This window comes from Lissotriton vulgaris, chromosome 7, assembly GCF_964263255.1.
Source record: "Lissotriton vulgaris chromosome 7, aLisVul1.2, whole genome shotgun sequence".
NCBI classification, from domain to species: Eukaryota; Metazoa; Chordata; class Amphibia; order Caudata; family Salamandridae; genus Lissotriton; species Lissotriton vulgaris.
The window spans coordinates 1,767,118,519-1,767,144,766 of record NC_141695.1 but is presented as its reverse complement, the minus strand read 5'-3'; the positions used below and the strand labels follow the sequence as shown (position 1 = coordinate 1,767,144,766).

General features: G+C 48.1%; 1 protein-coding gene across 1 annotated transcript in view; it reads left to right on the top strand.

The window, feature by feature from the left end:
* Nucleotides 1-975: 975 nt before the first annotated feature.
* LOC147706625 (cell adhesion molecule CEACAM1-like) overlaps nucleotides 976-26,248 on the top strand; it is a 464,428-nt gene continuing 439,155 nt past the window's right edge. The window contains exon 1 of the mRNA XM_086933115.1: nucleotides 976-1,141. Coding sequence (XP_086789241.1) covers nucleotides 1,069-1,141 — 73 coding nt within the window. The 5' untranslated portion in view covers nucleotides 976-1,068. The remainder of the gene's footprint in view (nucleotides 1,142-26,248) is intronic.

The following is a 26,248-nucleotide window of genomic DNA, read 5'->3' as shown; positions in this document are numbered from 1 at the left end:
ATTTGCGATTTCTTAATAGCGATTTTTACCGAATCGCTATTAAGAAATCGCAAAATGGGATGTATGTTTTAAATCGGTATTTTTTTGTGATTCCTTATTATTCCTAATTTGCGAATTCGCAAGTTGAGAATTCGCAAATAAGGAATAATTTCCCATTCATTCCTATGGGCCAAGAGGCCCATAGGAATGATTGCGAAATAATTCTCAAATTGCGAATTCGCAATTTGCTAATCACAATTTGAGAATTATTGCAAGGGTGCAGGGGTGTCTCATGGACACCCTGCTGCACCCCTGAAACTTACATGTGTGTGCATATGGCGTACATACATGCCCTATGGGCATGTATGTGAGCCACATGCCACCCTTAAAATGGCCAAATTTTGGTTTTTGAAAGGATTTCGCAAATTAACACGAACCTCAAGTTGGTGTTAATTTGCGATTCCTTAACCTGAATTCGCAAATTAAGAAAGCTTCATACATGGCATTTAAGGAATCGCAAAATTGCGATTCCTTAAATGCTTAAGTGAAATAAGGAATCGCAATTTTTTGCGATTCCTTATTTTGCTAATTTCACATGCATCCCAAAACATGCAAAATGTCAGTTTGCGATTCGTTAAGGCCGAACTTAACGAATCGCAAAATGCTTGATACATCTAGGCCTGTATCTCTTATGTAAGTCATGTAGTCCAAAGTCATTATGTAACGCAACTGGTTCTTTTGTAAAGAGCTCTGACACCTTCTGGTAATGTTCGCAAGGGCAGGTTTGGATGACAAAATGCAGAGTGCGCATGCGTGGAATAAGACACATGCGGACACAAGAGAAGGGCACTCAAACGGACGAGGAGCTTCGATCGACGGAACAGGGGCGCTCCGATACCGCACATGCGCACACAAGAGAAGAGCGCTCAAACTGACGGAGAGCTTCAGATACCGCGCATGCGCATTCTTTAGGCAGGCGCGGGCGCCCAAGGACGCTTGTTTCTGTCAGGGTGTCGAGGCGCGGGAGAGGCAGCAGAGCAGGGCGCACTCGGCCCGCACCCGCTCCGAGCCGCTCTCAAGCTTCTCTCCATGTGGTTCCCGTGCGCAGCTCGCGGGCCCCGCCCGCCGTGGGCTCACACCCCGAAGGCGCTGATCCTGACAGGTGAGGGGGCTCCAGAGGGAGATCTTTCCTGTCCGAGGGCGCAGAGTGTCAGAAGCGAGACCAGGCCTCACGATATTCAAAGCACAGAGGCCTCATTTGTCCTCCCTGTCCGAGCTGACCTCAGGCCTCTCTCCCCCGCCCCGCCCAAACACCACCTGTCCCCTTGTACTCCTGCCATTCAATGGAAAGAAAGCGAGGGGCCCTCCCTGGGCCTCTCAGGGATGGGAGGGGGCCCGTCCTGGACTGGGCCGCAGGGATGGGAGGGGGCTCTCCCTGGGACTCTCAGGGATGGAAGGGGGCCCTCCCTGGCCTTCTGGGATAGAAGGGGGCCCTTCCTGGACTGGGCCTCTCAGGGATGGAAGGGGGCCCTCCCTTGGCCTCTCAGGAATGGGAGGGGGCCCTTTCTGGACTGGGCCTCTTAGGGATAGAAGGGGGCCTCCCTGGGCCCCTCAGGGATGAGGCCCTCCCTGGGCCTCTCTTGAATGGGGCCCACGCTGGGCCTCTCAGGGATGGGGCCCTCCCATGGCCTCTCAGGGATGGTGTTCCAGTTGCAGGTTTGTCCTGCAGTGAGGCCTCCTTCCCGACTGCCATACAGAGACACTCCCTGCACCCCACAGGTTTAAGACTCAGCCCCTAAGCAATTCTCACACCTTCAGCGCAGAAAGGGCTGTTAAGAGGTGCTTGTAAGGTGGCCGAGTGGAGGAGCTGGCTGAGTGGAGGAGCTGTGGCCAGGAGAAGTCTGAACAAAGCAGCTTGTGGAGCCCTGTATATGTCACGTAAGTGAATTAAAAGAGCCTCGCACAATCCCTTTTGGCCCTGGACCCAAAAAATCCTTGAATCGTCCCTGGCAGACAGTATAGAAATGTGTCCTCACCAGAGGTGTTTACCTGAGGCGATGTCAGTGGTCTCACCTGAGGCTTTTACCTGAGGCACCATCAGTGGTCTCACCTGAGGCGTTTACCTGAGCCTGGCGGTGTCAGTGGTCTCACCTGAGGCAGCGTCAGTCGTCTCACCTGAGGCGGCGTCAGTGGTCTCACCTTAGGCTGCGTCAAGGCTCTCACCTGAGGCTGCGTCAGGGCTTTCACCTGAGGCTGCGCTAGGGCTCTCACCTTAGGTGGTGTCAGGGCTCTCACCTTAGGTGGTGTCAGTGGTCTCACCCGAGGCGGCGTCAGTGGTCTCACCTGAGGCGGCGTCAGTGGTCTCACCTGAGGGGGTGTCAGTGCTCTCACCTGAGAGGGAGTCAGTGGTCTCACCTGAGGTGGTGTCAGTGGTCTCTCCTGAGGTGGTGTCAGTGGACTTACCTGAGGCGGCATCTGTGGTCTCGCTGAGGCATTTACATGAGGTGGCGTCAGGGGTCTCACCTGAGGCAGTGTCCGGGGTTTCACGTGAGGCGTTTACCTGAGGTGGCGGCAGTGCTCTCACCTGAGGCGAAGTCAGTGCTCTCACCTGAGGCGATGTCAGTGGGGAACAGCCTTTACAACGCGGGTATTACCACGCGCTACCATTACAACGCTGCTATTACAACGCAAGTCGTTACAACGACTTGCGCTGGAGGGCGCTGTTGGATTGGGAGTAGTTTAATTTTCTATTCCAACACCTTCCTTACTGTAACGTGGGCTGGAGTAGGAAAAGAAAATTAAACTATTCCACTATCCATCGCTTACAGCGCAAGTCGTTGTAACGACTTGCGTTATAAAAACAGCGTTGTAATGGCACGCGTGGTAAAAGCCCGCGTTGTAATGCCATACAACCGCGTCATTGGTCTCACCTGAGGCATTTACCTAAGGTGGTGTCAGTGGTCTCATCTGAGGCAGTGTCAGTAGTCTCACCTGAGGCGTTCACCTGAGGCGGTGCCTGTGATCTCACCTGAGTCGGTGTCAGTGGTCTCACCTGAGGCGGCATCAGTGGTCTCACCTGGGGCATTTACCTGTGGCGGTGTCAGTGGTCTCACCTGAGGCAGTGTCAATAGTCTCACCTGAGGCGTTTACCTGAGGCGGTGCCTGTGATCTCACCTGAGTCGGTGTCAGTGGTCTCACCTGAGGCGGCATCAGTGGTCTCACCTGGGGCGTTTACCTGAGACTGCGTTTGTGATCACACCTGAGGCGGCGTCAGAGGTCTTACCTGGGGCGTTTAACTGAGGCAGTGTTAGTGGTCTCACCTGATACTTTTACCTGAGGCAGTGTCAGTGGTCTCACCTGAGGCATTTACCCAAGGTGGTGTCAGTGGTCTCATCTGAGGTAGTCTCAGTAGTCTCATTTGAGGCGGTGTCAGTGCTCTCACCTGAGACGGCATCAGTGGTCTCCCCTGGGGTATTTACCTGGGGCGGTGTCAGTGGTCTCACCTGAGGCAGTGTCAATAGTCTCACCTGAGGCGTTTACCTGAGGCGGCGTCTGATCTCACCTGAGGCAGTCAGTGGTCTCACCTGAGGCGGCATCAGTGGTCTCACCTGGGGCGTTTACCTGAGGCTGCGTTTGTGATCACACCTGAGGCGGCGTCAGTGGTCTCACCTGGGGCGTTTAACTGAGGCAGTGTTATTGGTCTCACCTGATACTTTTACCTGAGGCAGTGTCAGTGGTCTCACCTGACACGTTTACCTGAGGCAGTGTCATTGGTCTCAGCTGACACGTTTACCTGAGGCATTGTCAGTGGTCTCACCTGAGGCGGCATCAGTGGTCTCACCTGGGGCGTTTACCTGAGGTGTCGTTTGTGATCTCACTTGAGGCGGCGTCAGTGGTCTCACCTGGTGCGTTTAACTGAGGCAGTGTTAGTGGTCTCACCTGACGCTTTTACCTGAAGCAGTGTCAGTGGTCTCAGCTGACACGTTTACCTGAGGCATTGTCGGTGGTCTCACCTAAGGCGGCATCAGTGGTCTCACCTGGGGCGTTTATCTGAGGTGGCGTTTGTGATCTCACTTGAGGCGGTGTCAGTGGTCTCACCTGGTGCGTTTAACTGAGGCAGTGTTAGTGGTCTCACCTGACGCTTTTACCTGAAGCAGTGTCATTGGTCTCAGCTGACACGTTTACCTGAGGCATTGTCAGTGGTCTCACCTGTGGCGGCATCAGTGGTCTCACCTGGGGCGTTTACCTGAGGTGTCGTTTGTGATCTCACTTGAGGCGGCGTCAGTGGTCTCACCTGGTGCGTTTAACTGAGGCAGTGTTAGTGGTCTCACCTGACGCTTTTACCTGAAGCAGTGTCAGTGGTCTCAGCTGACACGTTTACCTGAGGCATTGTCAGTGGTCTCACCTAAGGCGGCATCAGTGGTCTCACCTGGGGCGTTTACCTGAGGTGGCGTTTGTGATCTCACTTGAGGCGGCGTCAGTGGTCTCACCTGGTGCGTTTAACTGAGGCAGTGTTAGTGGTCTCACCTGACGCTTTTACCTGAAGCAGTGTCAGTGGTCTCAGCTGACACGTTTACCTGAGGCTGTGTCAGTGGTCTCACCTGACGCGTTTACCTGAAGCGATGTCAGTGGTCTCACTGAGGCGTTTACCTGAGACGGCTTCAGTGGTCTCACCTGAGGCGGTGTTTGTAGTGTCACCTGAGTTGTTTACCTAAGGGGATGTCAGTTATCTCACCTTAAAGTGTTTACCTGAGGTGGTGTCAGTGGTCTCACCTAGGGCGTTTACCTGAGGTGGTGTCAGTGGTCTCACCTGAGGCAGTGTCAGTGGTCTCACCTGATGCGTTTAACTGAGGCAGTGTTAGTGGTCTCACCTGACGCTTTTACCTGAAGCAGTGTCAGTGGTCTCAGCTGACACGTTTACCTGAGGCTGTGTCAGTGGTCTCACCTGACGCGTTTACCTGAAGCGATGTCAGTGGTCTCACTGAGGCGTTTACCTGAGACGGCTTCAGTGGTCTCACCTGAGGCGGTGTTTGTAGTGTCACCTGAGTTGTTTACCTAAGGGGATGTCAGTTATCTCACCTTAAAGTGTTTACCTGAGGTGGTGTCAGTGGTCTCACCTAGGGCGTTTACCTGAGGTGGTGTCAGTGGTCTCACCTGAGGCAGTGTCAGTGGTCTCACCTGATGCGTTTACCTGAGGCGGTGTCAGTGGTCTTACCTGAAGCAGTGTCAGGGGTTTCACCTGAGGCATTTACCTGAGGCGTTTACCTGAGGCAGTGTCAGTGGTCTCACCTGACGCGTTTACCTGAGGCGGTGTCAGTGGTCTCACTGAGGCGTTTACCTGAAGTGCTGTCAGGGGTCTCACCTGAAGCAGCGTCAGCGGTTTCCCCTGAGGCTGTGTCAGTGGTCTCACCTGACGCTTTTACCTGAGGCGGCATCTGTGGTCTCACCTGTCACGTTTACCTGAGGCAGTGTCAGTGGACTCACCTGACACGTTTACTTGAGGCGGTGTCAGTGTTCTCACCTGACGCATTTACCTGAGATGGCGTTAGTGGTCTCACCTGACGCGTTTACCTGCGGCGGTGTCAGTGGTCTCACCTGACGCGTTTACTTGAGGCGGTGTCAGTGTTCTCACCTGACGCATTTACCAGAGATGTGGTTAGTGGTCTCACCTGATGCGTTTTCCTGCGGCGGTGTCAGTGGTCTCACCCGACGCATTTACCTGAGGCAGTAACAGTGGTCTCACTGAGGCGTTTACCTGAGGTGCTGTCAGGGGTCTCACCTGAAGCAGTGTCAGGGGTTTCACCTGAGGCGTTTACCTGAGGCAGTGTCAGTGGTCTCACCTGACGCGTTTACCTGAGGCGGTATCAGTGGTCTCACTGAGGCGTTTACCTGAGGCGGCATCAGTGGTCTCACCTGACGCGGTGTCAGTGGTCTCACCTGACTCATTTACCGGAAGCAGTGTCAGTGGGCTGTACTGAGGGCTGCACTGATGAATGTACTGAGTGCTGCACATGAGGGATGCAGTGAGGGCTGCGCCTGGGAGCTGCACTGATTGGTATATATGAGGGCAGCACTGAGGGCTGCACATGAGGACTGCACATAAGACCTGCACTGAGGGCTGCACATAAGACCTGCACCGAGGGATGCATATGAGGGCTGCATATGAGGGCTGCACATGAGGACTCCACTGCGTTCTGCACATAAGGGATGCAATGAGGACTGCACATGAGGGATGCACTGAGGGATGAAATGAGGTCTCCACGTAAGGACTCCACTAAAGGATGCATATGAGGGCTGCATATGAGGTATGCACATGAGGGCTGCATATGGGGGATGCACATGAGGGCGGCATTGAGGGCAGCATAGGAGGGCTGCACATGAGGGCTGCGAATGAGGGATGCAATGAGGACTGCATGTGAGGGCTACAGTGAGAGTGCATTGAGGGCTGCAATGAGTGATGCACTAAGGTTTCACATGAGGGCTGCACATGAGGGCTGCACTTGGGGCTGCGATGAGAGATGCAATGAGGCTGCGTTGAGGGATGCAATGAGTTCTGCACTGAGGGCTGCAATGAAGGCTGTACATGAGGGCTCCACCTGAAGGCTGCATGTGAGTGCTGTACTGAGGGCTGCATATGAGGGCAGCACATGAGGGCTGCATATGACCGCTGCACTTAAGGCTGTACTGTGGACTGTAGTGAGGGATGCCATGAGGGCTGCATATGAGGGCCGCACATGAGAGCTGGAATTTGGGCTGCACTGAGGGCTGCAAAGAGTGATGCACTAAGGCTTCACATGAGGGCTGCACATGAGGGCTGCGATGAGGGATGTAATGAGGCTGCATATGAGGGCTGCATATGAGGACTGCACATGAGGACTGCATATGAGGGCTGCACTGAGGGCTGCACTGAAGGCTGCATATGAGGGCTGCACTGAGGGCTGCAATGAAGGCTGTACATGAGGGCTCCACCTGAGGGCTGCACGTGAGTGCTGCACATGAGGGCTGCACATCAGGGTTGTACTGAGGGCTGCATAGGAGGGCAGCACATGAGGGCTGCACATGAGGGCTGCATATGACCGCTGCACTTAAGGCTGTACTGTGGACTGTAGTGAGGGTTGCATATGAGGGCCGCACATGAGAGCTGGAATTTGGGCTGCACTGAGGGCTGCTTATGAGGGTTGCTTATGAGGGCTGCAATGAGGTCTCCACAAGAGGGCTGCAATGAGGTCTCCACATGAGGTCTCCACATGAGGGCTGCATATGAGGGCTACAGGGAGGGCTGCAATGGGAGGGTTGCACTGAGGGCTGCCATGGGGGCTGCACATGAGGGCCAGTGTTCTAGAGATAAAAGAAAGAAAGTAAAGGTCATAGGGCACAAGAACAGACATTCACACACCTGGTAAAGCTGTCAATATAAATGTGCAAAACATGCAAGAGACTTTGAATATTTGTTGACAACAGTGATTTAAAATAAAACAAGAATGTAGTTAGTTCTGTTTTTTTATAGTGATTCACAGAAAATTAACAAGAATCATATATAAAAAGCAGACGTTCCTGAAGTTTGTAACTTTATTAAAAGTCACACTGTTACACATTGTGTGTCTACAACTTGTTTGGTATGAACAGTGGCGGTGACATCAACCTTTAAACACACCTGCTAGCTTTAACATTGCCACTATAATCACTCGCCTCACTGGTCACAATCCTGTTTGATCATTTTTGACTTTTCCGCAAACATTTCTGCTTGGAGTTCTAATGAAAGGTATTTGTTTAAAGTATCACAAGTCCAGTGTGATGGATTTTCCTGGATGTTGCACAGTTACCATGTGCCCTTTCATTTCACAACCCTCAGAGGATCGACAGCAAATCGAGTCTGTTTTTCGCTTTCACCTCTGCTTGACTAAGACAATGTCACCTTCATCAAAGACTGTTTCCTCAGCTCCCTATACCTGAGGCATAGTTCTTTATTTTTTGTTTCCGAACATTGTCCATGACACAAAGTTGATCAGCATTCCGGGATCAGTTTGCTATCCACTGTCGTAGTATGGCTTTTATGGCTCTCCCAAACAGCAAGGTGGCAGGACTCTCATCAGTTGTGGAGTGAGGAGTTAAACGATAAGCTAGGCGAGCTTGACATAGGACCTGGTTCAACTCGATTCCCTCCCTCAATGCTCACTGAAGTACCTTTTGAGGGTAGCCATGAATCATTCCACATCACCATTGACTTTGGGCCACAGAGCTGTACTCTTTTGATGCTTGACATTTAGTATGACTTGTAACTCCCTGAATTCTTTGCAATTAAAAGGCAGACCACCTTCAGATTTGAGAATGATGGGGATACCCCACCCAGCAAAGATGCCGTTCATCCACTTGATGACCTTGTCATAGGTTGTTGAAGATAATTCCTGTATTTAAGGAAAGCATGGATACTCATTAATGACTACCATGAGATGATGTCCATTTGCTAAGGGCCCAAAGAAATCAACTGCAATTCTCTCCCAGTCACATGCAGTAAGGCCTACATGGTTAGTGGATGTTGCACTATTGTTGTTTTATATCACATAGTTGCTATGAATGACCCTTGATTCTACAACCATTTGGAAGTAGCCCACGTGCTTACCTTTGTGTTTTTGTGGTTTAAGGTGTGACACAGGAGATAGGCTGTTACATTTTTTGACTGGCTTGATGTTAATCTACAACCACTGAAGGTTATGGAGCAACCGTTGACCTTTATTATAATCTTGGGGCAGTGTCCAAATGAATTTTGTTGTTTTGTTTTATTGTGTTCTATCTAGGACCCCGATCAATATTGTGACCTTATGCCCCTATACGGCTATAATCAATACATATCCCTATAATGGCATAAACGATCAGAGCCATATTTCAGTAACTCGTCTCTGCAGCTCATTACAGTACATGACACAGCAGAAGCCACTTCCTTAGATTCCTAGATAACACACCGAGTTCTTTCGACAGCTCAAACCCCCAGCAACCTGGGAAAGCCCCGCTTGCTTTGTTTTGATTCGTAATAGAACTCTTGCGAGCACTGTAAGAACGCCCAGTTCTTAGTGACATCTTTATTGACGTCTTATATCCAAAAACTTACGTCAAACTCGGCACCTTTCAGGTATAAATAATACCGACGTTGCCTTAAGCAAACACGACAGTGGTGGTGAATACTGGAGCAGAACAGCTGTCCTTTGCAGAGCCCAGCAGATGCGAGAAGCCCACGGACGCTGCCCCTCCTCCTCCTTGACGCGCTGAGAAAGACGCTGTCTTTTCTCCTGCTGAGAAAATCCAGCTCCGGCGTTTCCAGCCTACCCTTGCGGGTAACTGGAATATCGAGTCCTGAGAGGAGATACCAGACCTCCAACATTCTATTCCAGAGGTACGGTGCTGACTAAACCCTTAGAGAGAATTCTTGAAGCAAACCCTTGGCAAAACCAACTTAACTTAAACTGCTACTTACTTACTCTCTCCCATGTATTCGGCTTAGGTCAGGTACACCGGGGTAGGCGTAGTTAGAAGCACCAGTTGAGGACGTTAGCCAAATGTATATATGAATGTATATATTTTATTCATTTTAACTATCGTATGGCTAAGAAACCATATCAATGCTTTTACAGTATTATTTCGTAATACTTTTACTGTACGCACTTTTTATAATAACAAGTCTTGCAATTGTGGCAATTCATTTCTCTTGCATGAGAAGGAAGACTGCTCAATAAATAATATCTTTTATTGAAAACGCCCGTCTCTCTATTCTCTGCATACCGGTGAAAGTAATTCTGCACAACTGACTGAGTGAAATAGCTGTCTATTGTTTCACACGACTCTAGAGATTGACTCTTATTCTGAGGAGCAAAGTTGTCATGTTAATGCGGTTGTCGGAAGCTGAATCCCTTCTTGTCTGAGCCAGGGAAGGTGATCACTTCCTATTCAGTCAAGAAAGTTTCCAGTGACCTCTGAGCTAGCTGGCGCAAACCTAAATTAAGTCAGTAGAGACCTAAAAGACCGCAGTCCTACGTCTACACTGCTGTTTATGTTATTCCAATGCGCAGGGCCTATAGGGAAAATAGGAACTACTCTACAGTTTGATGCTTCATTTTTGTCTCTTGTCCCTTCTTGCAAGCAGCCAAACCTACATGTGAATGACGTTCTGTGGTTGATAACATCATTACACATCCATCTTCTTCACTTGTGCTTGATAGTGACATTGAAGAGCCTTTGTAGGATGAACTTGATGAAAATCAACTTTGTCTGGTTTCTACTTGTATTTGATGTTACTTTTTGGTCTTGTGGACGTGGAGATAATACTTCTGAATCTTCTGCCGTCCATCGTCTCCTCTTGCTGTGACGTAATTGGTTTCTCTCTTGTGTTGCACAACTGTTATGATGTGGTTTTCTTTTACGCAACCTTTGCATATGGCATATGTCTTATGGCTGGACATTTACTATCATGGAGAAATTAAAACCAACATCAGAAACAACTTTTTCTTTAGTGACATCGATTTGCGTGCATCTACCTTGTGTTTGCTTTTCATGACCAACACCGATTCACTCTTAGCTGTTCCAACTTACATATCGGCAGCTTATTGATTCATTGTTTCATTGGCTCTTGCAGCTATTAGTATTTTCTCTAAACAGAGCATTTCTCTCAACGTGCATCATCTGAACGAGTCTGAACGACAGCCATTGATAACTCAGAGGCATATGGCTTCCTCGTCTCTTTCAACAAACTCATCCATCATTTTACCAGCTTGCTCTCTTACTTTATTGAAAAGGTACCTTACATAGTTGATATTGGGGACTGGATTGAGCTTGATTCATAATGCTTCTTTGGTCTGATGGTGCGATATCAGTCTGAGATTTTCTGTATCACTTCTTACATTCTGTCACCAGCAAGGTTCTTTAAGTATTTAATGATTTTCTTATCTTCTAGTTCTAGGGCATCTGTGAAGTAATCGAATGTCTTGACCATGCCATCCACCTGGCCCCAGTGTTCCGCTTTGTGGCAGTAGTGGTTTAGACACGCGCTTGTAGTGCATTTTGCGCTACCTTTTGCCGCTATTGAGAGCATGTGATGTTTCGGCAGCTTTTACCCTACTTGGTAAAAACCTGCAAGTTCTGCAATGGGAGGCCTTGCCTTTGATTCACCACACACGATCTGAGGTCAAAACACACTGGATACCACTTGCTACTTTGCACTCATCGGCCAGGTCCGGGTCATAACATCCGATTCGACTTCATGTGGCACTTCCTTCGCTCGTGCCGGTAGGTGTGTTTATGCTTTCCCACCTGGTTATCGCTGCCTCTAGCTTTTAGTTTGCATGGAAGATGGCTCTGTGTTATACTACAACTCAGTGTCTCTTCTTTTAGCCTTACCCGTGGGTTCTGGTGGGCTTTCTGACTGTGCTCCTCCGGAAAGCCTTCAACTTCTTCTAAGACTGTGTAAGGGCTGGAGCAGGACTTCTAACTACATGCGCCAATTGCAGACTGCTTTGCATCAGTTCGGGGCGCAAGCTGTATTAACAAGCAGTTTGCTGTTTCATCACAAACTCTTAGGGAAAGCAGTCTTATTTCTTCAGTGAACTTATCCCCTGCTCATCGCCAGTTGTAACGTCCTCCCTAGCCCGGGAGCATGTAAATTAACACACCACGCACAGAGCTCTCTAACAGACATCTTTATTAATCAGCTAACAAACGCACACTACTTTCTCATTACATCATAAACGGTAATAACCACACATTAACACCTCCCAGCAAGTTACATAATTTCTCTATTGAGCTCGCTCAGGACCGCAAGGGTCTCAGCGCACATCGTCTTAAGACTATGTGCGCTTAGCAGTACCCCTGCGCGTCGGTAGGTGGCGTCGGTCAACAATGTGTCCGTCGTCGGTGTCGTGGTCACCGGGATGACGTGGTATCTACTTGGACGCCACCCCTGCGTGCGGATGTCAGTTCTTTCTTTTTCCGCGCCATCCAGCGCAGATCCGGAGAGAAGCTTGCCCCTTTTGTCACTTTTTTACAAAACTTTTTCGACTTTTGTTGACCTCTTTTAAGTCTACATCGACTCCTAGTGCGCGAGGGATGTCCCATTGCCCGGACATCAAGCAATGTCCCGCCTGTCATAAGTTGATGTCCGTTACCAATCTGTACCTCGTGTGCCTCTGGTGCCTGGAGCGTGACCATGACCTGAAGTTGTGCTTTGACTGCCGGGCCATGGCCCGAAGGCTTTGCTGTAGCCGGAGCGACCCCTGCCCAGCTCCGTCAGTTTTACGAAGCAATGCATGCCATCTGTGCTCAGCCCGACTCCGCCGGAGCGCCTTCGGACCCTGCAGACTCGGTTGGGGGACCTAGGCCTTTGACACCGGCAGCTCTGGACCCGATGACACAGGTTCCCCTTGGATCCATGCCTGTATCCGAATCAGCGTCGGTCGACCTCACTGGTCCTTCCCTGACGCCGATTTGACGACTCTGATGCCGGTTGTGTCCCCAGCTGGCTTCAACCCCAGACTCCCTCTCAACTCGAACGCAGTGCTGGACCGACACCGCTCGACGCCGGTTTCTGAGCCGGAGGGTAACTTTGTGCCCATGTTCTTTCCTGGTGTTCCCTTTTGCCGTGACTGGCTGCCTGTGGATGATGATTAGGAGGACGGAGAGGGGTCTGGTGACCCTCTAACAGACCAGCTGGAGGAGCCGGACTGGAGAGAGAAACTGGGTGATGCCAGTGGGCTGGTTACTTGCCCAGACCTTGGCATGCTTTCTCCCCTACCGTGGCTACGGAGGAGGGTGCGTCATATGCAGTGGTGTTGCATTGGGAGGCTGACGCCTTGGGCCTTGAGCATCCTACTGTGGCGGTCAGGACTAATCTCCTGACTGAGGTGTTTCAGCCAGCGGCATCCTCTTTGGAGCCCCCTTTGAAATTTAACAAAGCCATCACTAATGTCCTTTTGGGCTCCTGGTCCAAGCCCACCACAGGGGCTCCGGTGGCCAGAAAAATCGCCCGATCCACTTTTCCTCACCCAACACCCTACCCCCGAGAGCTTGGTGGTTCAAGCCTCGTCTTCCAAGGTTAGCACGTTCTCTACTGCTCCACAAGATAGGGTATCCAAGAATCTGGAGCTTCTTGGAAAGAAAATGTTTTCGTCCGCCAGCTTAGGACTGTGGTCAGTGAACACTGCATGTCTTTTGGGCCGGTACCAGCACTCTGTGTGGAACACGGTTGTGCAAGTGCTGCCACAATATCCGGAGGAGGTCCGGGCTCTCCTTACCCTTGCTGTTGCAGAGGGTTGAGATGCAGCAAAGTTCACCATCAGGTGTGGACTGGACACCGCTGACTCACTAGGCAGGATGGTTTCAACGTTGGTAGCACTCAGACGCTACACCTGGCTAAGAAAATCTGTTTTTTCCGGAGATGTCCAATCGAATCTTTTGGACATGTCCTCCATGGCCGTCGCCTGGTTGGTGTGGTGACAAAGCAAACAACGCACTTGAGCTTTTTAAGGACTCTAAAGCTATGGCCAGGACCTTAGGCCTTGCAGTGTCCTCTCATCCTTTGTAGTCTGCTATTCGCTTTTTTTGTGGCTTACGTAGGGGTGACCCTCCACATTCCAACCAAAGCCACAGGCAGGTGCAAACTAACCAGCCTCTGCACAGCCGGGGACGTGGGGCTCAGCGATGTAGGTCGGAGGCCAGAGGGCGGGCCAGTCCACCTCCGCCCCCTCTGCTGCAGCCTCCAAACATTCCTAGTCGGACCCTTCAGGGCCACCAAAGACCAGTGGGCGTCAGGATTCGCCATCACCTCCCCCATGGCCGGACTGGCCAGGGGGGCAAGCGGGCAATCCCCCGGAAGGCTGCAATCCCAGCGGCAACTTGAAAAAGTTGCTCTGGGTCTAGCGCGCATTAGCACATCTCCCCAAAATAATTTTTGCCAGGGCTGTTCTAAGTTCCCAGTCTGGCCCTGACCTCCCCCACTGGTCCACCATCCCTTCGGACAGGTGGGTTTTGCAAATAGTGCAAAGGGGCTACTCCCTCCCCTTCGAAACTTCCCCTCCATCCATGCCACTAACATTGAGACGCATGTCGGAGGATCACTTGGCCCTTCTCCATCAGAAAGTTACGGCTCTCTTGGCCACGGGAGCCATCAAACGTGTCTCTCTGCCAGAAGTAGGTCATGGCTGTTACTCCCACTACTTTCTGGAAGGAGAAGTTCAAAATGTTGAGTCTGGCTCAGATCTTGTCTGCCCTCGACCCTGGAGACTGGATGGTAGCGTTGGACTTGCAGGACGTCTAGTCCCACATCCTCGTCCTGCCTGCCCACTGTCGCTCGCTATGGTTCACAGTAGTCCATGAGCACTTTCAGTTCACTGTGCTCCCCTTTGGCCTTACCAGTGCCCCTCGGGTGTTCACAAAAGTCATGGCAGTTGTTGCAGCTAATCTGCCTAGATCAGGGGTTTCAGTCATCCCCTATCAGGACGACTGGTTGTTGGAGGCGAGCTCGCCCCAGGCTGTGATCTCCCACCTTCAGACTACAGCAGACCTCCTGCATTCTCTGGGATTCACTATCAACGTTCCGAAGTCCCAACGGATTCCCTCTCAGAAGCTCCTTTTCATCGGAGCGGTTCGGACACAGCTCAGTTTCGGACCTATCCTCCCAAGCAGCGAGTCCGGGATATTCGGGCTACGATACCGATGTTTCAGCCTTTATCAATCTTCTGGAGCTTTCGGCGATCCATCTTGCACTGAAGGCATTCCTTACTTCTGTCCGAGGAAAAGTAGTGCAGGTGTTCACGTACAACACCACCGCCATGTGGTACTGCAATAAACAGGGCGGGGTAGGGTTGTGGACCCTATGTCAAGAGACTCTCTGTCTCTGGACATGGCTGGAACATCAGGGCATGTCTCTGGTTGTTCAACACCTGGCAGCTTCTTTGAACATCAGGGCAGACAAACTCAGCCGCCGATGCATGATGGATCACGAATGGCGTATTCACTCAGAGGTGATACCAGGTCTCTTTCATCAGTGGGGAGAGCCTTAGTTAGATCTATTTGCCATCCTAAGAGAACACGCAATGTCAGCAGTTTTGCACGTTGGAATTTCCAAAGCGGCACTCGCTCGGCGACGCTTTTCATCCAGAGTGGAGTTGCAATCTTCTGTACGCTTTTCTGCCTATACCACTTCTTAAAAAGATCAAGCGTGACCGGGCCTTTGTCATTCTTGTGGCACCAGACTGGCCTCGGAGAGTCTAGTAGCGAGAGCTCTTACACATAGCCATCGATCCTCCGATCAGACTGCCTCTACGCGAGGATCTTCTGTCGCAGCAGCAGGAGAGGGTCCTTCACCTGAACTTGTCCAACCTCCACCTCCTTGCGTGGAGATTGAGCATGCGACAGTTGACAGCTTTCGACCATCCTCCCGAAGTCTGTAATGTAATCTTAGCAGCCAGGCGTCCCGCCACTAAAACGGTATACGCTTGTAGGGGGAACAAATTTGTGGCATGGTGTGCAGCAAAGTCTGTAGATCCCCTTTTCTGAGGTTCTCCTCTTCTTTCTTTGGCCCAGCAGGGCTCTGCTCTGGGCACTCTTAAAGGTTATATTTCGTCCATTTGTGCCTTTCTTCAGCTGCCTGATCAGCCTTCCCTTTTCAAGTCCCCTATTGTAAATCATTTTCTTAAAGGCATCACTCACCTCTTTCCTCCTGTTCCTTTCGTGATGCCCCACTGGGACTTGAATCTGGTCTGAACCTACCTTATGTGCGCTCCTTTCAATCGCTACATAACTGTCCTCTCAGGCTTTTAACTCTTAAAACAGTTTTTCTGGTTGCCGTCACCTCTGCTCGCAGGGTGAGTGAGCTCCAAGCTCTTTCATCTAAGCCTGCTTTCCTTTTTGGTCCATCCAGACAAGGTTGTGCTCCCCACAAGACCTTTGTTCCTCCCCAAAGTAGTTGCACCTTTCCACATAGGTCAGACCATCACTCTGCCCACCTTCTTTCCACCCCAGCATCCGTCCAAACAGAAGGAGAGACTCCACCATCTGGATCCAAAACATGTGTTATCGTTTTAGCTTGATCACACACGATAATTCCGGGTGGACGATCAACTCTTCATGGGCTATGAGAGTGCAAAGAAATGTTGGGTCGTGCAAAAACAAACCATCTTCTGCTGGGTTGTTCTTTGCATATTCCTTGGCAAAAAAGGAACCTCTGGTAGGCCTGCGCGCCCATTCCACCAGAGCAATGGCAGCCACTATCGCTTTTGGAAGGGAGTACCCCCTCAGTGACAACTGCCAGGCAGCCATGTGGGCATCACTGCACACGTTCACCAAGCATTACTGCCTAGATAGTCAAGTCAGGAGGGACGGCTTCTTTGGCCGTTTAGTACTCCAGGACTTTCTGGTGTGAACTTGGTATCTATTCTAAGGTAAGGAATCTATAACTAATTGTCTCTTTCAAATGAACAAGTTACTTACCTTCAGTAACAATATATCTGTAAAAGACATATATTAGTTTTAGATTCTTTCCCGTCCCACCCACCCACCTGTGAACTGACTTCTAGGGTAAGGGACTCACCTTCAAGGCCCTAGGTTTGTGCACCTGTTGTCAGTGTCTTGCATGGCTCTGCGCTTCTGGAGTGGAAAGTTGTGTACAAAGAACTAATGTCAGCGCGCTGGGGCAGCGTCTAAGTAGATACCACAACGTCATCCTGGCGACTATGACGACGGACTTGGAGGCGACCGACGCCACCTACAGACACACAGGGGTACTGCTAAAAAAAGAAAACATTCTCCAAATCCAGTCTGACGTCTGGGGGTAATTCTAAGGTAAGGAATCTATAACTAATATATGTTTCTTACAGATATATTGTTAGCGAAGGTAAGTTATATGAAATTCCTGGGCATCTTCTTGTGAATTTAAAAGTGACTTTTGCCACTTCAGTACACACATCTACTATGCTACGTCTACCTGTTGTGGTATGACACACTCAGTGACGTTGAGAGTGTCCTGCACAATTATTCCTCTTTGTTTTCTTCAATGTTTTGAGTGACTGAAGGTAACTGGAACTGAACATTGACAACCACATTACAATAACATTTAACACCAGATTTATTTGAAAATTGATAAACTAACATTGCATCTTCTACTTTTAGCTTTTTCTCTGCCTGCTGCTTTTTTGCAAATGTTTTACTCTGATTTTCTGCATAACTTTTGTCAAATTGATGCTTCCTATACATTCCACATTTTTTGCATCATAAGGTATAAATCCAGATGAAGAGTATACAGATCTCATAGTCGATTGTGCTCAATAACACAAGTTATCTGCATTTACTTTGCTCTCATCAAACTCACAAAGATACAACCCTGGAAGTGTCTTAACACACAACAATGGAACATACGGCACCTTATCTGAATCCTGTATGATGTATATTGACCATAGAAGCATCCAGTCTTACTCCTTGTGATTTATGAATTGCGGCATAGGCCAGAAATAGAGTAAAATGTTCTTTACACACAAAGTTTTAAGCAAGAGAAACCTAGCACTTCCTCTATCTATTTGATTAAGCTCCTGTACATGGTTAAATCTGACTTAATAGATACTCAATTTCAGTTTTAATGGGATATGTGATGAAGTCTACCACATTTCCCATCGCCCCATTCTCTAACTCTTCCTCAACATTCAAGTTACATCTTAACATTATGCTGCAGTTATTCCTGAGGCTTAGACTCTTCTCTGAAACCAGTTGTATGTGAAGCTGATTGTTCAAGTCCTTGAAGCTTCTTTACTTTCAAATCTTTTTAATTGAAAATCTATACTACTATAATAACGGAAGAACTTTCAGCCTTTGAGGCGGGTAAACTCGGGAACCACAGCGCCAATCCACACACCCGATACACCGTTGGAATCGTCAGGGTGTGTAGATAGTTATAGGCTATATAAATGTAAAAAAAAACGTTATTTAAAACATTTACAGTAAAAAAAAAGTAGTCCCTCCGAAGTAGCGCCAGCCGCGACGTGCGTGCTCACGTCAGAAGCGCGGGGAGGAGCGGCGTCCAGGAGCGCGACGAGGAGCGGCGGACATGGCGCGGGGGAGGAGCGGTGACGTGAGGAGCAGCGGACAGGCCAGCGGCGGTGCGAGCAGCAGACAGGCTGGAGGAGCGGCGGCTGAGGTAAGGGAGCGGCGGACATGGCGCTCGGGAGGAGCGGTGACGTGAGGAGCAGCGGACAGGCGGGAGGAGCGGCGGCTGAGGTAAGGGGACCCATGTCTGGGCAGGCGGGGGACGGGCTGGGCGGGGGCCCGGGCTGCAGGAGAAAAGAGAATGATCCTGTGTTTTTATGGTGAAACAGCAATCATTAACACACCTCTAGGCCAAAAAGATTAGCTATGATGTAAGCTTTCCCAGCCAATGTACACTCTGTAGAACGGTTTGGTCAGCTGTACACCTCTGCAAAGAAGAACAGACCTATTTAAAGCAGTATATCAGCAGCGGACAGGTGGGAGGAGCGGCGGCTGAAGTAAGGGGACCCATGTCGGGGCAGGCGGGGGTCGGGGCAGGCGAGGGACGGGCCGGGTGGGGGCCCAGGCTGCTGGACAATGTTGGCGCGGGCGGAGGTCGGGGAAGCCTGTTGCTCCCGGACAAGGTCGGGACGGGCTGCTAGTTGTAATATAAAAAGAAAAAAAGGAAAAAGAAAAAAAAGAAAATCAAAAGTTCATTCGGTCACAGCATTAATATCCAATATTAGCATTTGCTCTATGTCCACATTTCTCACTGTAGATAATTAGTAGGTACACTGTGTGTGGTCTGAATCTTTTAACCATGTGACTAGGCTGATCTATTGAATATATAAACAATACATTGTCTAAGTGGAAAGAAAGCCCGGAGAGCAGGGGGAAGAAGGGAAAAGGGATGGGAGACCACCTTGGTGTGGGTGTTGGGCGCAATGTACCAAGTCAGCTATGTGTGTCTTCTGCTCTAACCCCAAAGTTCCTCCGCGTAGGAGGTTATCCACAAAGAGGTGCAAGGTCCGGAGTTTTAGTGACTGGAAGCAGGCGTATTCTAATTTGGAGAAATAATCTACCAGTTGCTGCCACGTGTATGTAAATGTATTCTTACGGAGGGTTATCCGTGCTGGGAGAAGTTCCATCAATATGGTATGCCACAGATGGGTGAACCATAGGGCAACCAGGGGAGTGTCTGCCCTTTTCCAGTTCACCGCTAAGATCTGTTTGGCTGCTCTGAGCATATGTGATATTATGCTTTTAAGACCCAGAATAGTTACTGTTGGAGTCTCAGGTTTAGGGTAGCATGTTAACTTTTTAATATGACCATTAAGAAAATGGGGTAGCCCATAAGACATGGACCTGGGTATACATTAATATAAACAAACAGTGGTCCAGAGCCTATCGATTACAGCTGGTGATTCAATCAACACTGACTTATTTTCTTCTAGTGAGCAACAACGTCCAGTTTGCTCTATAGCACATCAATACTTATACAGTGAAAAAACCTAACACCACGGTTAAAGAAAAATATATGTATTTATTTTTTCATTCTTAGATTTGCATTTCTTATCATCATACCAATATATAGTATATTCTGAAGTGAGTAAAAACAGATAGGTTGCCCCAAATAGAGCGTGCAAGAGAAGAAAAGATGTGCTCAAAGGTTGAGATGAAATGAAAAGAAAAAACACAGTGGTGAACAAAAAAGAAGTATTCACATTATTTTTCAACCAATGTTGGACATATAATTTGCCACATTGAAAACCTGGCCAAGATAATACTTTCAAATTATAACATTGTGCTACATAAACCTATATGTCCTATATTTTGCACTAGCAACAATGTTATTAAACAACTGGTCCAAGGTTATGCGAGAAGGTGTCGACGTTTCGACTCGTCTTAGCCCAACGGTGATTTAGACCTGGGGATTGCGAGTCTTCATTAGGACTGTGGAAACAACTGGGACAACCAAGGTATTTTTATTTTACCCCTTGAGGTCAGAGTAAGCGCAGGAAGGAGATCCGAATCAACACTTCCCGCAAGACAAATTCTTATTCGAGTAGAAAAAGACGATACTTCATTTGGATAGGCAAGAGATCATACCTTGATGTGAGGTATGTGCCCAGATAAAACATCCATATTGATGATTTCCGTTTGCTTTTAATCCAAACTACCCCACAAGGGGGTTCTAATGTGCTTCTTAACAGGTATGCAGTCACCCAACAATGGTATCCTAATCGTTACCCGATCGCCGCCTGGTCTTAGTCGTGTATTCAAACCCAAATCTCTCAGTGCCTCCGGAAAAGGCCGTCTTTTCCGGAGGCACTGAGAGATTTGGGTTTGAATACACGACTAAGACCAGGCGGCGATCGGGTAACGATTAGGATACCATTGTTGGGTGACTGCATACCTGTTAAGAAGCACATTAGAACCCCCTTGTGGGGTAGTTTGGATTAAAAGCAAACGGAAATCATCAATATGGATGTTTTATCTGGGCACATACCTCACATCAAGGTATGATCTCTTGCCTATCCAAATGAAGTATCGTCTTTTTCTACTCGAATAAGAATTTGTCTTGCGGGAAGTGTTGATTCGGATCTCCTTCCTGCGCTTACTCTGACCTCAAGGGGTAAAATAAAAATACCTTGGTTGTCCCAGTTGTTTCCACAGTCCTGATGAAGACTCGCAATCCCCAGGTCTAAATCACCGTTGGGCTAAGACGAGTCGAAACGTCGACACCTTCTCGCGTAACCTTGGACCAGTTGTTTAATAACATTGTTGCTAGTGCAAAATATAGGACATATAGGTTTATGTAGCACAATGTTATAATTTGAAAGTATTATCTTGGCCAGGTTTTCAATGTGGCAAATTATATGTCCAACATTGGTTGAAAAATAATGTGAATACTTCTTTTTTGTTCACCACTGTGTTTTTTCTTCTCATTTCGTGTCAACCTTTGAGCACATCTTTTCTTCTCTTGCACTCTCTATTTGGGGCAACCTATCTGTTTTTACTCACTTCAGAATATACTATATATTGGTATGATGATAAGAAATGCAAATCTAAGAATGAAAAAATAAATACATATATTTTTCTTTAACCGTGGTGTTAGGTTTTTTCACTGTATAAGTATTGATGTACTATAGAGCAAACTGGACATTGTTGCTCACTAGAAGAAAATAAGTCAGTGTTGATTGAATCACCAGCTGTAATCGATAGGCTCTTGACCACTGTTTGTTTATATTAACTTTTTAATATGGCTAAGGATCTCTTTCCAATAGGTGGCCAACAACGGACAATGTCACCAAATGTGGAGGAAATCTCCACCTGCGCTCTTGCATCGCCAGCAAATGGGCGAGGTGTTAGAAAACATTTTGTGGAGCATTTGGGAGGTGTAATACCACTGTGTAATGACTTTATATGCGGTCTCCCTCTAGGGCATTCTTTTAAAGATCCTCAGTATGTCCCGCCAAAGTTGTTCCCATTGTTTAGGGTTGAGTTCATCTGTGCTAGTTGATTGCCAATGCAACTGATATGCATGGGGTGTGATCTGGAATGAGTGTTGGAGTACTTGGTATGTGCGGGATATCAATCCGCTGGATCTGTCATATGAGCAGACTAGGGCCTCAAATGGGGTTAAGGGTCGAGTTGCCCCCTGGATAGTGGATGGTGTCTGCAGCCAGTGTCTGAGTTGAAGATATTGCAATCGTGCTTTCTCTGGGATGTGAAATTCCCGTTTACACTGCTCAAAAGTCTTGAAGGATCCACCTTCAAAGAGATCCTGGATTGTCCGGCATTCACCTTCCGCCCATGCTAGGAAAGAGTGGGGCTGCATTGGTGGTGGGAAGTTCGGGCTATGTACTATAGGAATATTATGAGATGGAAAAGAGGTGAAGCCTTTGGATGTAGCAATTGTATCCCAAATTTCCAATACTGTTTTGGTGGGTTTGGCTATATATACACAACGCGGTCAGGCCCCTCTTGGAAGGCTTGCAAGGTCCCACAAGGGTCTACATGCCACTGCTCTGCCCATGTGGAACCAGGTTTTCTTGCTTTCTCGCACTACCCATTCTAAGATATAGCGTAAGTGTGATGCCCAATAGTACTCCAATAGGTTGGGACATGCCACCCTCCCCTATCACGTGGTAGCATGAGTGATTTATTGGAGAAGCGTGGTCTTTTCCCTCCCCATATAAAGGTATTTAGTTCATGTTGTAAGTGCGTAATTTGGCCTTGTGGTATTGATGTGGGTAGTGCTTGGAATATGTGTAGTATTATCGGCAACACTGACATCTTAACTGCGTTAAGACGTCCCAACCACAATATTGGCAGGGACTTCCATGTTTCTCAAATCTTCCATGGTTGCTTTTTTATATTCCTGCCAATTTGCCTGCGCCCATGTGTGTACCATAGAGGTTAAGTTGAGCTTGAGATATCTGATTGAGTGTTTAGACCATTGATATGGGACCAGGGATTGGATTGCCGGGATCTCTGTTGCGGGAATTGTAAGGTTTAGGGCCCAAGATTTAGTAGGGTTAATTTTAAGGCCCTATGCTACTTCCGATGTTTGTAATGGTGTGTGATGGGCTGCCAGTGAGGTGTTCGGTTTCGAAAAGGTGAGTAGGAGGTCATCCGCAAATAGAGCTATTTTGCGCTCCACTCCTCCAAGAGTGATGCCACTGATGTAATTTGACTGCCATATTGTTATGGTGAGTGGCTCCACTACAACCATGCCTATTGCCTCTATGTATGTTTATGGGGCTCGTGAGTTGACCATTTACCCTAACCTGGGTTTGAGGGAGGTGTATGATGCCATTATCCTAGAGGTCATCTTAGGCCCCAGCCCTATTTTCTGTAATACGGCCCTTAAGAATTCCCAGTCTACTCAATCAAATGCCCTTTCCAGGTCAAGTGACAGCAGACAGGCAGGAATGTCCCAGTGGTGTGCCTTTTCTGCCAGGTGTGCTATCCGTCGCACATTGTTGGCTCCCTGGCGGTGCCGGATGAAGCCAACTTGATCAAGGTCTATGAGCACTGGCATATGTAGCTCAGATGTTAAGCTAGGATTTTGGGGTATATCTTTAAACCTGTGTTGAGAAGTGCATATGGACAATATGATGAGCATAATGTGGGGTCTTTGCCTTTTTTTGGGGAAGGAGTGCTATTTCTGCAATAGCCATGGAGGCTGACAGACCAGTGGTACCAGTGAATGAATTGAAGAGGCGCAGCGAGCGGTCTTGTATTTGTGGGAGGAAGGTGCAGTAAATATAAACCAGTAGGCCATCTGGGCCCGAGGTTTTGCCTAGTGGCAGGTCTTTCAATGATCGTGTAAGTTCTTCTAGTGTGAGTGGCTCCTCGAGAAGCAGTGCATGTTACCCACCTATTGAAGTCTGTTTGCAGTCAACCAGCGCTGCCTGTATCTGGTGCGTGTGGGGATTCTCCTGCGCATAAAGGGTAGCGTAATAGTTATGGAAAGCTGCTGGTTTAGCTTTTTCAGTTGTGGCCCCGGTGTCATCAGTCGTTTTAATTTTCGCAATGTGGGCCTTCGCTGCCCTCCTCCGTAATCGGCGCTCTAGGATTGTTCCCACTTTATCCCTCCCATCATAGTACTTCTGCTGTAGTGCCAATAACGCTTGCTCTGCTTTGTTCGTTCTGTTTGCCCTTAGCTGGCCCAAGAGCATAGCCAAGTGTTGTTTTTTAACATCTGAGGGCATCTCTTGATCTTGCTTCTCCAGTATTTTTATGTCCTTAGTCAACTTGTCCTCGGCCAGATGGGCTTCCCGATTGCCCGCTATCGCTATGGATGTTATTAGACCCCTGATGGCAAGTTTAAAAGCGGCCCATACGACTGGGAATGGAGTTTCTGGGAGGTCATTAGATGCAAAATATGTTGTGATCACTTCTCTGATTTCGGTTACATGTACTGGGTTGCGCATAATATGTGGGCGGAGGCACCAGCGGGTGTACATTGTGAAGAATGCATATGGTTTTGCTACAGCAGCTCTAGGTGTGCATGGTCGAAGATTGAAATATCAGGCATGGCTGCCGAAAGTACATCTCCATTAGTGAATGAGAGATGAATAGATAGTCTATGCAAGAGTAAGAGTAGTGCACATGTGAATAGTATGATTAGTGTATCGGGGCAATGGGAGCAGCAGGCATCTATAAGCTCCAGATCACTGAGTGCTCTTTTAAAGGAGGCAGACATGGCCACAGTCCCCTGGAACGTATTGGAACTCCGATCTAGCGCTGCATCCCATGCTAAGTTGAGGTTACCTCCTAAGACAAGCTGGTGTTCAATTTGCGAAATCTGCTCTTTTAAAACGTCCCAGATGAAGATGTCTTGAGCTTGGTTAGGTGCATAGATGTTAAAAAGAGTAAGTGTTTGTGCCCCAAGTGTACTACAAGTTTTATGTATCTACCCTCTCTACTTTTTACAGATTGCGCGGCACCTTGAGTGATTCCTGCCCTACAGAGTATTGCCACCCCAGCCGTTTTTGTAGGCATGGATGCTCAGCATTGGAGTGGGTATTTAGGATGGGTCATGTGGTGGGTATCTTCCCTTAGATGGGGTGTCTCCTGTAAAAAGATAATGTCCGGGTCCTGTTGCAACAGGTAGCTCCAAATCTGACGGTGTTTGTTAGGGGCGTTAAGACCCTTCACATTAAGTGAGAGGATCTTCAAGCAGGGAACAGTGGTCATCGTGAATATCTTATGTATCCGTCTGCTTTATAGCGTTGGATTGTAGGAAATAGACAGCTGGCTCCATGCACAACCACAGGAAGCCACCTGTCAGGGATGATGATAAAAGATGGCGTCCCAACTCCCAACAGATAAATTGGAGTTGTCTTGCGCCCCAGTAGCCAGGACTAAGGAGCCAGCGCAGACTCAGTGTAATAACTCTCCCTTCCTCCAGCTGTGCAAAAGGAATGAGAATAAGAAGCAAGCATTTGCGATGGAATCAGTCTCGCCTTTTGGGCCATGAAAGTAATTAGCCATGCAGCAAATTGTCTGCAGCTGAAGGCCAGTAGCGGTTCCACCGGGATGCGGGTAAGAAAACAGTGTGTCTCCAATTGAGAAACAGTCGGAAAAATTGTAAATATTGAAGGATTGGTTAAATTAATAAGGTAACTAATTAATAAGAGGGCGTAGTTTAGTCACCCCGTGCCCCAGGAGGGCACAGTTCAGCCATCCTGTGCCCATGAGGGGAAGCAATTATTGGCAACATAGGATCTCGGAGTGAGTTGCAGCTAGGTGGCTGAGGAGAGTTTCTGTAAAGCCCCCCCTGTCCATTCTCCATACACAAGTAGATTGGAGTCAACATTTTAAATTAAATACATTGTTTTGTGGAGTCTACTTTCGATTATAGGAAATATGGATTTACCCATTAAAAGTTCAAATATAGTCTGCATGTACTATAATGGTCAAACTACAAATAGTTCAGTTTTCTTTACAGTCTTAGAGTGTTCTTCACAGGCAAATGTCAAGATCCTTTTTGCGGTAACGCTTTCCATTATGAATAATAAAAAGTGATATAGCCATATGTTTCATCAGATATAAAATGGAAATAATGTATTTTAAATAACTCTGTGTATTTGAGGTTCCATATGTTATCCAGACTCTCATGGTCAACAGGATAGTGAGCAATAAACGTTATGTAGTGTTTACAAAGTTATACAAACAAAATGCACGGCTAACAATTTGTGAAGCAGAAATCCCCATACGTATTCAGCAGCAAGGTTAAAAGGAGTTGCATAGCGTAGAGACAAAAGGAGGAGTAGAAGAGTGTGTCGGACCTGCGAAAAGTTAAAAGGAGTACACATTCACACATGAGATACATTGTCCAAACTCAAACAAAAAGCAAGTTAATCACAGCACCAGAGGTTGGACAAGGAAGACTGGCTAATTTACCCTCAAGCTTGTTATGCCTGTCCATGTGGATTATAACTTTACGTTTATTTTATGGCTTTAGCTTCTGAGGACTAAGGTCGGGAGAATAGGCACAAGCCGAGCAACCGTGCCAGAAAAATAAGCTTCTAGGAGCCAACATCTAAAATTGGCATTGTATTATAATATCAGCGAAAACAAACCAGTGCAAATAATGAAATAACACTATAATCAATGCAGCGACACATTAACAGGTGAAAGAGCCGACTAGTTATTTGAACAACTAATGTTCTGTGTAAACCATAAAGTGCCTGTTACCCTGTGTGTGTTGCTCTTGGATCTGCGCCAGCCATGGTGAGGTGTAATTTTCCGTATGTCGGTG